The 15,200-nt window shown below is 37.5% G+C and overlaps 2 protein-coding genes across 3 annotated transcripts; both read right to left on the reverse strand.

Moving 5' to 3' along the window:
• Positions 1–1,629: 1,629 nt before the first annotated feature.
• Positions 1,630–6,414, reverse strand: dynll2b (dynein, light chain, LC8-type 2b). Its single transcript, XM_079584928.1, has 3 exons — positions 6,272–6,414; positions 2,804–2,940; positions 1,630–2,140 (listed from the first exon to the last, which is right to left on the reverse strand). The coding sequence occupies exons 2-3, from the start codon at positions 2,933–2,935 to the stop codon at positions 2,003–2,005; spliced, it is 270 nt and encodes an 89-aa protein (XP_079441054.1). The 5' UTR covers positions 2,936–2,940; positions 6,272–6,414; the 3' UTR covers positions 1,630–2,002.
• A 695-nt stretch (positions 6,415–7,109) lies between these two features.
• Positions 7,110–14,295, reverse strand: srsf1b (serine and arginine rich splicing factor 1b). 2 transcript variants are annotated; one of them, XR_013794489.1, is made up of 5 exons: positions 13,826–14,222; positions 13,124–13,335; positions 9,571–9,743; positions 8,408–9,247; positions 7,110–7,735 (listed from the first exon to the last, which is right to left on the reverse strand). XR_013794489.1 is itself a non-coding variant. In XM_079585142.1 (4 exons), the coding sequence occupies exons 1-4, from the start codon at positions 14,014–14,016 to the stop codon at positions 9,059–9,061; spliced, it is 765 nt and encodes a 254-aa protein (XP_079441268.1). In that variant the 5' UTR covers positions 14,017–14,295; the 3' UTR covers positions 7,111–9,058. The 2 variants fall into 2 exon arrangements, 1 of the variants encoding a protein (XP_079441268.1); XM_079585142.1 differs by having other exon boundaries at positions 7,111–9,247; positions 13,826–14,295.
• Between the last annotated feature and the right edge of the window lie 905 nt (positions 14,296–15,200).

A 15,200-nucleotide genomic window follows, 5' to 3' on the forward strand; every position in this document is an offset into this window, starting at 1 on the left:
ATAGTATATAAATGTTAACTATATAACTGCAAACAATTCGTCAGTTAGCAGGACAGAGGCAGAATGTTCTGCAGGAACACAAATTACCTGAACAACATTAACATGTTATTTTTATTTCCTCCCCTGTAAATGTAAGTGACTCTTTATTAAGACTGTTACTGTTCATATATTAAAATATTTAATATGATTTAATTTATTTTATGCACGAAAATGCATAAATTGTATTATTGCGCTCATCTAACAGCTGTCGGCATCTGATGCGGACCACCAAATTAAAATTATACCAAAAAAGCCTCTTTGAAGTTCAAGACAACTTGGTTTGTGCACTTTCTCAAGGCACTTTCGTGCCACATTGCAGAGACTGTCTATGGTTACGCTGCAAAATCCACATTTTCACGCAATTGGCACATGGCATGTGTTATAATTTCCTAATAATTATATAGTTTGGGGTCAAAATCTGCCATTATTATTTAAACGTATTTTAAACAACTGTGTTATTCCAGGTGAAAAACTACGTCACCCATGATTTTACAGAGAAATTTCAACCAATCAGGGCATCGCGTCAAAAAAAAAAAAAAGCACACAAATAACACTTTATAGCGCCTCCCACACCCTCCCATGAAGCACTGTGGGGAAAAATATATAAATTGTCATAAGGCTTCATGGGAATGTAGTTATTTCCCTCATATAGCCGTGAAATATGCAGTCATGTACCTTTGTCTTGTTGTCAGATTTTTAAATAAATACTTCTTCAGAATCAAAGATTGTAATGTGACTGACCTCGTAGCTGATTGATGTGGTATATGGCTTTTAACTCCAAAACTTTTTTTAAACACCTTTGTTGGAAAAAGCAACTTAAAGACAAACCTTTGATATGTCCTGACAAGCAGTAAGCTTGTCAAAAGCTGACATTGATTCTTAATAGTAATATATAGCTATATGGTACTGCCAAGACAGGTTCCCTCAGGAATTTTCAATGGGTTTGTAGAACGACGGTGTTCAATTTATGAGTGTGACGGCGTGTCATTTATGTTGTAGAACGCTTCAGGTCTTTCCTACATTTGAAGTGACAAACAAGGTGGTAGGAGTCTGGCCATGAACACTGCACATTATCTTCAATAGGCAAAGCTACAGAAGACTTCACTCATCACTGTATAAAATATTTAGAGTGGGACTGCCACTCACCTAAGAGGGCTTTTGTGCAATGACAAAGGGATTGCGAGGGCAATCATTGACATTTTTTAAATGTATACTTTCATAAGAGGGGCATAAAAGTAATGTGTGTCCTTGAAATTCGAGCGGTACTGTATCCCATTAATGGCCCCTTGTTTCCAGACAGGTCTGCTCATTAGTAACTGAACAGCCTGTATACTCCCTACCTCAGCAAAAATGCATGCAGTGAGTGCCCTTGTCTGCTGAGATAGTGAAGTTTGTTCAATTCTTCAGCTGCACTTCATAGGAGGCAAATAAAGACAATTGATCATGTTACATAATGGGGCAGAAAAAAAAGGCTGTTGGGTAAATTTTACATAACTGAGGCGTTAGGAACAGCCATTAACTTGAAACCACATGCAGAGACATTTTCACAGAATCTACAAAATAAATAAATAAATTCTTACCCCACATATGTATGACATATCAATTTTTAATATACTTTAAAGGCAGCGGTCAAAGCATTTTGTACAACTTCAGTGCAAAACAAGTTTGGACTTGGAAAAAAAAAAACCCGAACAAAAATCATCTTGTTGCGTCATCTCGTGCAACTGCAGAAAGCAAAAAAGGTTACTGTATTGCAACATATACAAATTAAATATACACGGTCCATGCATTTATGCACAGCCTCTATAGCTAAATTCATGAGTGTGTATGTGAAAGAGAATGAAAGCGTGTGTGTGTGTGTGTGTGTGTGTGTGTGTGTAATCTGAGTGAGGCTCAAGCCATCAGTGCGTCACAGTCCAGGTTTGGAGTTGATGTCCAACTTTCACAAACGACAGTTTTCCTCTCAGCCCGATTTGAAGAGTAGAATGGCTACTTGACCCAAGTAAAAGTAGATGAAATGCTTCGTTTCATGCGTCACGTAACTGCCAAAGTTCCGTCCCACAATACAATGCCATGTTGGATTATACTTCTTATCAAACTCCTGTTGAAAAGCAAGAACAGTAATGTATACTTTAGTAAGATATTCAATATTCTGGAACAGTGGTTCTCAATCACGGGCCCAAAGATTACTTTAATAGACAAAACAAGCATGAAAATAAGCTACAACAACTAAACAACAATCAAGGTATTTCTTATTATGTGGTTGTTATTTTTTTTTTTATAACAAATATACATCTTTCTATTATGCTCTTTCAAATATTGGTGTGGCCTTCAAATAAACATTTTTTGAGATCCACTGATCCCTAGAAGGACCGGAAACTTGCTCATGATAACATGAATGAATACCTATAACATGAATAGTAGCATATTAATGTTTTTACATACTTATGGTGCTTATATTGCAAAGACATTAAAATAATCATTAATAATGTACATACACTTGTCATTAAAATTTAACAATACATTTTAATGTGAGGGGCATTTAAACATTTAGCTGAACATTAGCTTCAAAGTTTTGAAATGAAGTGCATTAGGTAGTTTAACTTATGTTGATGTATAAACAATTTGAGACCAAACAATAACTGAGCCCTGCTTTACTGAATATTTCTAAGAAGCAAGACAGAATAGGAAACGAAATCTTAAAGATAAAAATATTGTTGATGAAGTCTGTGGAGGTGTCAATCATAAACGTTCTGTGGATGACCTTTTTGATATATGCAGCAATGTCTTTCTCAATATTGTACTTCTCCATGGCCTGTGTGGCACAATCCACTGCATCCTGCTGCATGTCCTCAGACATATCAGCGTTCTTTATTACTGCCTTCCTGTCAGTCATGATGGCTGTGAATATGAAGAAAGAGAAAACGCAAAAGGAGATTCACTGACCATCTCTTATAAAGTCAGAAGAACAAGGAAGAACCTGGACCATCAAGCTGAATTAGCGTGTTAAATCAAAAGCTTTCTCGTTTAACAGTGCCACTCCCATCATCAAACAGAATTTGGGGGAAAATAAGTTTTCCCGAACACTCCTCCCCCATCTGCCATGTGTCAGACAAACAGATAGTCCCGCCCCTCAACTGGTTAGCCAATGCTGCGGTTTCAGGAAGTCAACAAATCTTAAAGGGATAGTTCACCAAAAATAAAAAAAATGTGTCATTTACTCTCCATCATGTAGGCTATTTGTTTCTTTCTTCTATTGAACACAAAATAAGATATTTTGAAGTATGTTGGTAACCAGACAGTTGACGGTAGCCATTGACTACCATAGTATTTTTTTCCTACTATGAAAGTCAATGTCTACCTTCAACTGTTTCATTACCAACATTATTCAAAATATATTTTATGTTCAACAGAAGAAAGAAACTCATACAGGTTTGGAACAACATGAGGAAGAGTAAATTATGACAATTTTGATTTCTGGGTGAACTATCCCTTTAACCTACCAAAGGCTTACTTAGTTTAAGTTTATTACACAATAATATATATAGGTCTAGTCTCAAAGCAGCATACAGAATATGCTCGTTTCAAATCAAACAGACAATTAGGAAGTATTCTGTTATCAACCAGAGATGAGTGTACTGTATAATAAATGTTCATATGGCAGTAATATAAAGCAATAATAATACATGTTATGCTCTTATTGTATTCAGTTAATCCGACACACAAACGCAATTACAACTTGTGTAATCATGATGATTACAAAATAAGGATAAAATGCATACAATACAAGGATAATATTTGACAGTTTAATTTTATAACTGCCTATCAAGTATTTTTAATATCAGAAAATTACTTTGTTTACTCAGGCCTGTAGACAAACTGAAAAATAAATAAGACTATTTTAAAGCTCATAACGTTCAATAATAATAATCCTCGTTCGCTTGCATCAAAAGCTCTGTTGCTTTAATCATGGCCAAGACAGCAACTTCAAAAAGTGTGAAATATTTCACTTCACTTACAAATAAATAAAAATGGGCCTGAATCACTATAATTGCTTGCCAGTTCTTTTAATGGCAAATACAGATGTAAACGGTCTACCGCTCTGGGAGCTGTCTGAGTTTACAGCGTCATCCATTTTACCAATCAGCTTATAAAGGAACTAGTGCATTACTAAAAATGAAAACGTGCAGTCATGATTTGGAAAAAGGAGGCCACCTCAATCAGCTCCCTCTTCAAGACTCAGTGTTCGGCCCAGGAGAGGGAGGAGGTTGATGAAATCCATTCAGTGAGAAGGACGTATGAGAAAGCACAGATCTTTATCCGGCTCGATTTACTGATATTAAACTAAACCAAGGCCTAATGCATATGCAACAGAGAGGACAGTTACATCAGAGACATTTCGAATCCTTTGCATTCAGTAAACTGTAGAGAATGACCGATATTGTTTTTGACTCCTGAAGCTAAAGTGTGCAATTTAACTTTCTCCTATACCGGATTAGCATGCAGATAAAAAAAAAAAAAAGTCAAAACAAAACTGGCTCAACCAATCGCCTAAGTTTAGGGTGGGACTATATTTTTAACTGGCCAATGGCACATGGGGGCGTGTTTGGAAAAAATGTGGCCAGTAATACATATGTAGAATTTAAATATTAGTTTCATTTCTGCTTTTTAGACAACTAAAAAACAAAACCAATTTGTACATTACTATTTGTATAATAATAATCATAGCTGAAGTGCGCAATTTTAATTTTCTCCTATCGCTGTACAGTATTCACTATTCAGATACAACTTTTTCCACTAAAGACGGAAAACGTATGTGTTTTGGCCACTCGTTTACGCAACAACGTTTGGGGGCATAAAAAACGGCAACTTTTGAAAACGGGTTTCAAAGTGCAAGTTTTTGAAAACAAGACAGGTATCCTGTCGTGGGGACCGACGTAAACAACGAAAAACACGAATTTGTGAAAACGATGTCAAGCGCATACACATTATATGTTGTCTATAGGCACATATTGTTTCTTTACAAAGTGACATTGCCAACAACTGGCCAGGCAGAATACAGCGGTTTTAATCGTTTTCGCAGATCCGTGGGATAGTTTTGACAACATTGTCGCCTGTACGCGAAAAAAAGCAAAGACTTTTCCGTTTTTAGTACATCGTTGCGGTGTAAACAGACCCTCGTATCCATTTGTAGGTTTAAACAATGTGTTACTATCAAAAAAGACTCACCAATCACATAAGTTTGAGCCTTTGGGGCGGGACTATTTGTTTGACTGGCCAATGGCACATGGGAGGCATGTTAAAAAAAAAAAAATCTGCCCGTTTGAGTCTCAGGTAACTGATATATGTATAATTTTAAAATTAGTTTTATTCCTGCTTATTAACTAAACCAAATCACACTTGTAGTGAGATTTTGCTACTTTTTGGCAGATCTGATCACCAGAGTAGAATAGTGCGAATTAGGCCTATCTGTAAAAATATCGGCCAAACCGATTATCGGGCTATTAAGACAATAACGTACAAAGGCTGACTGCCCCAAGCAGTTGCACAAGTAACAAGACGCATGAGTTAAGAATTAAATTTCATTGGGCAGAATGAAAGTGGGTGTAAATTATGCTGCAACGCACAATTAATAATTCACACAGCACAGGTGTCTTCCTTTGATAAGGTCATGTAGAGGGAATCACAGAAGGCTGATGATTTGTTACATTTGTTGCAAGCTGTAGCGGGTTTTTTTTTACACGGCAAATTGGAGTAACTTTCACCTAAGTGCTGCCATAAAACAGGCATTGGCTGGACTCTGGTGTCCACAGATGAGTCCATTAAAGCCATACGGTTGTGATGTCCTCAGCATCTGCTCTTAATGCTCTCATATGATTGGCAGAATTACGTAACATTTTTCTCCAGACGCCGAGCACTTGTAACTTTCATTTCACGCCACCGCCCTAATTATTCTCGATAAAAACTATCTGCGTAGAATATTTCCTCTCAAATCCGTCTATGAACTCCGCATCCAACAATTATAATAATAATTTAAAATGCGAACGTCTAATAGAATTGCAGCGAAGTACAGGTAGCGGCTCGTGCTGCGTCCATGATGCTTCATCTGAATACAGCACTAATCACTAAACTTCCCCACATGCATCTAAATGTTTCAATACATTATTTTTCTCACAAGATACATGGTCAACACGTCGGATGCATGCATAGTAAATAAATCCACACTGCTCACCCTCTTTTGATGCTTTTACACTGGAATACTGTTTAGCTCAGGCTTTTTTTGAGCCGCTGCGTTCACGCTTGACTTCACTAACCACTATGTCAGTCGTAAGTAACTCTACCCATGCGGCTGTGCTCGTAACTCACATCCAACTTAGCGTCACGAAACCCGAGGTGACCCCGCCCATCGCACTGCACCGGCTCTCTGATTGGCTCACGTAGAGCCTCTCCCCGCGTGTTACGAGCGTTTTCCACTAGCTTCTCACTGCCCGCATTTTATTTCATCCCACAATGCACCAGGGCCCATCTGGAATCAAAATTTCACATCCTCGGGCCAAAGGTATTGATTCCTGTGATGTATTACTGGATTTACTTACCACACTGTATGAGGTCAGGTTTGTATGTAACTTAGTGGTTACTGAAGTGACGTTCCCTAACCTTAAATATGTGTAGACTGTTCACTTTTGGAATTAACCAAAAACAGTTTCATCATTTCATCTATGAATTCACATATTCTACAGCTACATGGGAAGACATTTTTTTTTTTTTTGCTTTTTTTAAATGTGGCACTAACTTTACTTAGATTTACCGATATATATCAGCTGTCCTGTTGCTCTTTAGCATAATACCACCATTGAAAATCCCTTATTGGTCCACTACACATATGAATAAAATTTGTTTCATTTATTGACAAAAGAGGAGCTTTTACATCTGTATAAATTACCTCAATCTAGTGTCAGGCATTTCATAGACATTACATATATATGTACTTTTATTGTATCAGAGTTACTGATTCCGGTAAGATAAGTTACTGATTTCTAGAAAAAAATGAAGCAGAGAACAAAACACTTTAATTGAACATTCAATCTTTATTTAAAGAAGGGTTTAAAGAGAAAAAAAACACTACAATTTAGAAGTATAAAGTAGTCAATTGTGGGGGCAAAGAAACACCACTGCCAACACAGCAAATGCCAACAAATGTTATTTGAAAAGTAATTTTTTGAAACCCTAAATAAACTACAGCATCCCCCTCAAAAAGTGCCTATTATCCCACCCTCCCACTAATTCCCCTCTATTTACCACGCTCCTCATGCCGATTCCATCCAAACTGATCCAGCCTTCTGGTTCCTTGCTCTGCTCCTGTTTATACCGAAAAACTCATCTCACAAAACCAAGAGGCACCTGGATCCCTTCTGCGCGCGCATCATTTGGGCTCCCCGGAAAAAAATAAAAAATAATAATTTGGTTCTAGAGAAGCCAATTACGACGTCAAGTATCCTTTAACTGTGGTTTGGTGGGGGGGAATGCGGGGCTGGGGTTGGGATCCTCTCCTATGGTTCCCGCTCCCGGTAAATTGATCCCGCTCCATGTATGTATCCATCCTTATCCTAAGCCTAATTCTGCTCCTGATCCTGAACTGATCCAATGATCCGGCTCCAAGGATCGGGACACAGTGAGCCCCTCCTCCAATCCAAACCTTTAAATACCAGCAAAATCAAAAAGAGGGAGGTAACAAGTTAGAATCACAGCTAAATAAAGAGCGTCTATCATTTAAAGCTTCTATAAATTGATCATAGGAGCGGTATTTTTTTTATTTTTTTTTGTGCAAATGACAAAAAAAGGATACCAGACTATGATATGCTCCGGAAGAAATTTAAAGCACCTCCTAAACACATTAAATTGTGCTTATTTCATTGAAAAAACGAGCAAAACTAACCTAGAGAAAAACAGACACTTTCTCTTGACAAATACACAATTTACATGAGAACAACTGCACATGGCAAGCCTTTATCTTGTCTAGTGATAAATCTACATAGGAGATCAATAGTGGCCAAATCCCAGTACATTTTGGACAACAGGCAAAAATGTTTTTGGATTTAAAATCAAAACACCCAAAAAAACAAAACAAACAATGCTGTCTTAATGTACGCACAAGCATTGCAACATCCAGACAGTACACATGCATGCTTAGCAGCAATGACCAGTAAGAAAAGGTAAATTAAATGGGGAAGGGGAGTGTCGTGAAGAGAGGAAGAATGGCAAAGCAAAACTAATGTGTTACTGAACTAAGACAATCCAGGGTACTGGAAGTCTGTTGAAAAACAACAACTGCCTTTTTGAAGGTGACTAAAGCCGCTTGCCGTCATACCATTGCCTCCTTAAATGAAATGCCTGCTCCTCCTCCTCCAAATATCCTAATATGAATGAACTGTGCTTCAAAATCCTTTATTCCAAAGCTTTCTTTAATCCTGCTCTTCTGTTGTCTATAGAAAGACATGAAAAGGGTCAAAGTAGAACAGTTTTCCAACAAAATACTCTCCCACCCCAGAAAAAGCCAATAATGAAGCATTGTTTTTGTTAACAAAACAAAACAGTAGCAATTAATCCATCCCACATACAACGATTTAAAGCATTTCAACATTTCCCTTGTGTCAAATATAGTACAAGGGATGAGTGTGAAGATCCAGTTAAAATGGGAATGCAAGACAAACACACAACAGGGTCATGGGATAGGAGACGACAACAACAAAAAGATTGAAAGGGGGGGAAAGGAGAGAAAGGGGAACATCCACTTAGCGACATGTAGCTGTCATTAGCAAAATGACAGTCAAGTAATAAAAAAACAAAAAAACAAACAAACAAACAAAAAGCTAACAAACCAAAGATGAGAGACAGCAAACAGGGGGAAATGGAGAGACGAAACAAGTCAAGAGAGCAATGAAGTACAACAGTGGGTCCAATAGAGGGCGACACAGCGTGTGTATGATTGTGGCCAGCCAACTAGCTGGAATGTGGATGTTTAGGTGCGGGAACGGGAGCGGCTGTTGCGGGGCGAGTAACGCGGTGATCCTCGGCTGCGGCGTGGAGAGTAGCTGCGACTGCGGCTGTTGCTCCTGCTGCGGCTCCTGCTGCGGCTGCGTGAGCGCGAGTGCCCATAACTGGGGCTGCGCGGGCCATCCACCTTTACGCGGATGTAAGCCGTCTCGCCCTGAGAAACACATAACGCAACACTTTCTAAAGACGAACTACCAGATGTTAGGTTACTCCTAATTCATGGCTCAATCTAAAATAGATTTTTTTTTTTTTTTTTTTTAGATTTAGCGCAACATCAAATTACAGTTCCTTCTTTATGTGGCCACTGACAAAATCACTTACATTCAAAAGATCCATTCCATGGATCCTCCTAGTCCATGTGGCTCCATCATGGGTCTCTGACATCAAGCTTACCTTGATGTTCCCAAATCCTTAAGCTATGCCCTGTCCTGTCCTGTCCTTTCCAATGGCGGTCTATGTTCACAAACTCACACCTACCTCATGTGACCGGAACTTAGTGTTATCCAGCTTTCGAACGGCGTAGGTCATGTCTTCTTTGCGCACAAACTCCACAACGCCGGTGCCATCTCGGAAAACGTCAGCATAACATACATCACCTGCTTCACGCATGTGATCCTTAAGGTCCTGCCAGCTGCCACTAGGAGGAAGTCCTGGAAAAAAAGACAATCATAACCATTAAATAAGTAGAGCTTTCTTTTTATGAACGGCACAAGAATCATAATGCAAGAAACTGCCTTCAGTAACGAAAGGGAATCGTTTAGAATAAACCAGTTCAAGGAAGTAGGACAGGAAATGCTTGTTCCTGTGTACCTGGGTTTGTTTGACTGCACAGTTCAGTTCTTTCTGGATGTGAATGCTGTTTAGTGGTCAACCGAAATGGATTTTCCCCCAATTCCAATATCTTATAGGTTTATATCAGCTTCATATCGGTTCTTTATTAAGTTGCACATTTTAAATTTAATTTAAAGATAGTAGCATTTCTGAAACTACATTTATATTAATTTTATATTAATATTTAGTAAAAATCATTAAAAATAATAATAATTTGAAAATCTGTAAAAAACAACAACAACTATATTATATATTACTTCAGATAGCAACTTCTTGATTCTGTAATCCTATTATAGTATTTTTTACAAATAAAGAAGTGCTAGAAAAACATGAATAAATAGTCAGCACTAAGGCTGGGTAAAAAAAATACTATATATATATATATATATATATTTATTTTAATCGATTCTCATTTTTATGAACTGATATCGATTCTTAAATCCCAAAAATCAATCTTTTAGTCTATGCTGTTTTCAGTTGATGAATGAACAAAACATTGTAGCACCTCTCCCATCCAATAAATCGCAATACGCTTTATGCTGTGTTACTTTTGATATGAAACAAAGTCACAGAGTTCACATTTGGTCCATTTTATTATGAAATTCAAACAATAAATACCGTTTTGGCGCTCTTTAATGTGGCGTCATGCTGTAGCGCCTCAGTTCAAGCGAAGCGGCAGCGTGGAGCGCACGTGAACTGATCATCTCTTCAGCTTTACTACTAGTTACAGCACGAAACAAACATGAATGAACATCAGAAGGTATGTTGAAAGATACAGTACAACTTACCGAAATCTGTATCATGTCACAGCCACCATTTAAATGTTTATATTTCAAAAGACGAATTGGAACATAATTATTTAATTATAAAGTTAGTATTATAACTTAATTATTATAAAAACTTCCTTGTGTGTAACTTAAGGGTTTGCATACAAATCAGTTCATTTGAACCTTCAATATTCTAGTAATGTAGTATCAACTGACTGTATAGGCTAGTTTACAACATTAGAGATTTTTTTCCCCTTTTCCCTTGAGAAAATTTACTATGTACTGTACCTGATATATATCCAAAATCAAAAATTCAAAATCAAATTGTGGAATTTGTGTCAAAACCCAGCCCCAGTAAACACTAACCAAAAGTGCAGTAATCCGGTGTGCACTAGGGATGTGCGAGACTAGCCGACTAGTTACGATACTGCTGCTGCTAGTCGACTATACTAGTTGTTTTGCTTTATATTTTTATAAAGACTACAGCTAAATTACTTTCATGTTAATGTTACATCTTGAAATTAACATATTTTGTTAAAGTGTATATCTGCAGTGGAAAACAAAATCATTAAACTTTCCCTCATGTTGCAAAATTTCCATTTAAAACGGTAATGAAATTAGTCGTGGGCACTGCGAATTGTATTTTCTCAAAGATCAGGTAAAAGTAATTTTAAATTCAGTACACAGTAAATATGACATAGCAGAAAACTAGATAGCACAGCATAGTTTCAAATCAAAGATTTAAAGTTGCTTGCTCTTGCATCTCTCCAGTGACAGCCGAACTCTCCTGTCTGCGGCTTATCCTCCACACAAACAGACCGTTCACACATTTTATACAGGCTAAGCACACAAGAAGATCTATCAGCGGGATTCACAGAGGTTCGTGAAGTTCATGACATTACATTTTTCAAAGATTTGTTTAAAATTCTCACAGTATGAAAACACATTTGTCTTTCAGTTATTACACAGAACTGTTACTGTAAACTAATGAAGATGGAGAATGGGAGCTCACGTAAATCTGGGCTGTCAAAATAAAAGTCAAGGCCAAACATGAGAAACAATCTTGCCAATATTTAAATTGAACACTGGCACTTTTTTATGACTCAGTCTGCTTTAAAAACTGAAATCCTGTACGAGTTGCTGCTGATTTTAATCGAATCGTACTAAACCGTGGAAAAAGTGTGAAGGGTCAATAACATGATGTGAACATTTTTAAAGTCCAAGTGCATTATTTCCTTTTAATATAATTTGATGACATAGATCACTTAATTCTATAAAACCTATTTAGTTTGAAATTTTTTATTACATTTAAATAATACATATTATTATGTTTTACTATCTTAAGCCAACAAAATGTCAGGTGGTGCAACTGTCCGAACAAATAAACAGACTAAGAAAACAATTTAAAACAATGTCTTAATAGTAAAAAATTAACATTTTAGGTTTGAAACCTTTCATATAAACGATGTTATAAATATCAGTAGTTCTAAAGCTGTTGAGGTCATTAAAAATCTTTTGTCCAGCAATTTGTATATTCTCAAATGTCAGGGTGGCTCAACTGCAAACATGACACTTTTATCATGAATTTACAAGGTAACAGTAAACATGATAATGCATCATCCCCAACCGTTTTCTGGTATACAACTATTCGGTTGTACCACCTGACATAAAAAGTGTTAAAAAAAAGTTTAAACAATTTATTTGTCAATTACCCGCAAATTGAAAGCTCTTAAAAAGCGCTTGAATTTCACTCTTTAAAGGTTGTACTGAGATGAATAATGTAAAAAAAAAAAACTATTGACTATTGCTGCCACAAAACCATGGTTTTAGTTAGTGTTGCTACATTAAACCAATACTGAATGTTGGTTATTTGTGGATTGAAAAACCTTGTATAATTTGTTAGTTCATGGCACAATGCTTCTCCTGGTTTCCACATCAGCGTTGGTTGATCTGACATATGTGGTTTATAACAGAGAATTCTGCGCCGAATTTGAAGATCGCGCTGCAATGTTATTAATTCTGTGGCGAATTCAAACAATTTCTCACTGGATCTCCTGTTTTGAGATAGGCCTGTTTGTAAACCTGCTCTGAGTTTGCGATGTGCTGTCTAGATCCGCCATGCACAGCTCAAACGAGTAGGACAGTTTACGTTTCACTTTTGTTTTGATTGTCGTTTTATGTTTCTCATATCCAACATAAAAGGCAGCTCTTATCAGTCGGTCAATGCGGTGGTTGCGCCAATGCGAACTAACAAATTTTAATTGCACTGCTAAGAAAAAAGGTCGCAAAATCTGATCATTTATTCGCAATCTGGAGCCCTGTGTGAAGTCCAGAGGGTGCGAGCAATCAAACTCAAGTTCGGACCAAGCGATCGAACCAAGTGTGAAAGCAACCTATGTCACATGAGAATGATGTACCGCTGATTCCCTCACCTGACACTATGACCCTGTACTCCGAACGCCTGGATGGAGGGCCATATCTGCCTCTGGGAGCTCCAACGCCGCCACCACCACCACCTCCTCCACCTCCACCACCACCTCCTCCTCCTCTTCCACCTCCCCTGCCACTTCTTGGGAACTCCACTCGAAGACGATAGCCATCATAGTCATAGCCATCTCGTCCATATACAGCATCCTCTGCATCTCTGCAGACGTAAGAGGAAAAAAAATCAGTGGACAGAAAAATTTTGCACAAATAATCCTAAAGGTTCTTACGCAAGAAGATCGTTTGCGCATGCGCAGAAATACTCACAGGATCAAAACATGTTGGCAGTGGCACATTTGAAAATGGTATTTCAGGCAAAATTCTGAGTATTTCTACAGAGCACTTCTAAGAACACTTAATACTTGAGAGTTTTGCATAACTTACCTCTCATAATTCTGGTTGAGCTGATATAGATACATTATTTAAACCTCCATCCATATAACGTTACTTCCCGTGTTATGATGACCCGTCTAGTTCGCGCGCTTTATAACGTTACCTTAATTTAGAGTCCTTCATTTAGAAAACTAGTGTTTGCGTATAAACACGAATTTAAAGCATATGATGTGTTAGAGACAGCATCGTCTTGTATTGTTGTTGCCAAATTCATAGACATGCAGATTCAGGGTAAGCTGGGTTAACGTTAACGTTACCTCGGGTCCTCGAACTCCACGAATGCAAACGGTGGACCTCCTCTTCTGTTTTTAAGATCGATATCCCGAATGGCTCCGTATTTATAAAACACATCCTCTACGTCCTTGGTGCGAATATCGGGAGGTAAATTACCCACGTAAATCCGACAGTCGTTGTTCCCTGCAGGCCCTCGAATTACACCGCCAGACATGTTTAGGCAGAAGTTACGCTGACGACGTTGATAATTTGTCCGTCAGGTGATATGAAAGAAATCCGTTAGCGCTGCTGGATCTATATAAATTCACAAACTAAAGTGTCCGATTATCTTCAAAACTATTATTTTTCAAGTATAAAAAACAATAAGATCCCTAACAATATGGCGCCGTCCCTTCACCACACGCTCGCGACTGCGCGGAGGGGGAGGGGCGACGGCGCGCGGAAGGATAAAAGCGTTTGGCAGTAATTCGGCAAAAATTGCAGATTATTTTACATTGCATATTGCAAAGAGCGAATTTTATCAGCATCAACGTAATCCGAGTTTATAAGCCCGTGTTTACTAATAAGGTTGGAAACCCATGTGTGGCGTGTGTAAGTTAACGTTATAAGGATACTCTGTTCAACTCATCCTCGGTATGAAGTAACGTTAGGCTACGTAGCACGGCAATTCTATCATTTTGCACGATGGAACAACTTTATTTTTTAACACCATCATGAGAATATTCTGGCAACATATTAAAACACGTCAATTTCTCATTGTCATATTTGCTGCAGCTTCTTTATGATCTAGTTCAGGGGGTTTAACCCTTTAGATGCCACAGACCCCCCAAATATGATCAACCCAGAGCCATAGAGAGATCTCTATATGGCTCTGGATCAACCTAAAGCGATCGTGACCGCAATCCTAAAAGGCAGTCATACATTTTCATACTAAACGACCCAATTTAGCCTAATTTTATTGTGTGTAGTATTACACTAATTTAACATGCTATTTGTAAAATATTTGGTTTTTATAAAAAAAAATTATTCTCACCATAGTAGGCTACTGCTGTCATTTTTATTAATTTATTCTTTTAAAATCTAATCATGTATTTAGTTTGAAGGGAGTGGTTTTACAACCCCTCTGTTTTATGATATAATGAGTTGGAAATCATAGTTTTCTTAAAACCAATGTGTCTATTCTGGTATTAATGTTACATGCAATGAGTAAAACAGTGTTTTATCTTCCAAAGAATAAATATGTACTTGTTTTGTAATTAATTAATTTGCTCATCCCAACCAAATGAATCAAGAGTTATATTTTGTAGAAAGAGAATAGTCAGTTTGAACTTTACTCTGCTCTTCTCATGATAGCGGAGACATATAAGAAAACTTTATCAAAGGTCATGAAGGTATTTA

Source organism: Phoxinus phoxinus, assembly GCF_949152265.1.
Source record: "Phoxinus phoxinus genome assembly, chromosome: 17".
Classification (NCBI taxonomy): domain Eukaryota; kingdom Metazoa; phylum Chordata; class Actinopteri; order Cypriniformes; family Leuciscidae; genus Phoxinus; species Phoxinus phoxinus.

Excerpts from the sequence above, each read along its gene's own strand:
- dynll2b (XM_079584928.1), bottom strand. The coding sequence starts at position 2,935 with ATGACTGACAGGAAGGCAGTAATAAAGAACGCTGATATGTCTGAGGAC. Across the intron at positions 2,141-2,803 it reads TTGCTGCATATATCAAAAAG|GAGTTTGATAAGAAGTATAA; the intron begins GTCATCCACAGA and ends GCTTTTCAACAG.
- srsf1b (XM_079585142.1), bottom strand. The coding sequence starts at position 14,016 with ATGTCTGGCGGTGTAATTCGAGGGCCTGCAGGGAACAACGACTGTCGG. Across the intron at positions 9,744-13,123 it reads GTACAGGGTCATAGTGTCAG|GACTTCCTCCTAGTGGCAGC; the intron begins GTGAGGGAATCA and ends CTTTTTTTCCAG. Across the intron at positions 9,248-9,570 it reads CTAAGTTCCGGTCACATGAG|GGCGAGACGGCTTACATCCG; the intron begins GTAGGTGTGAGT and ends TGTGTTTCTCAG.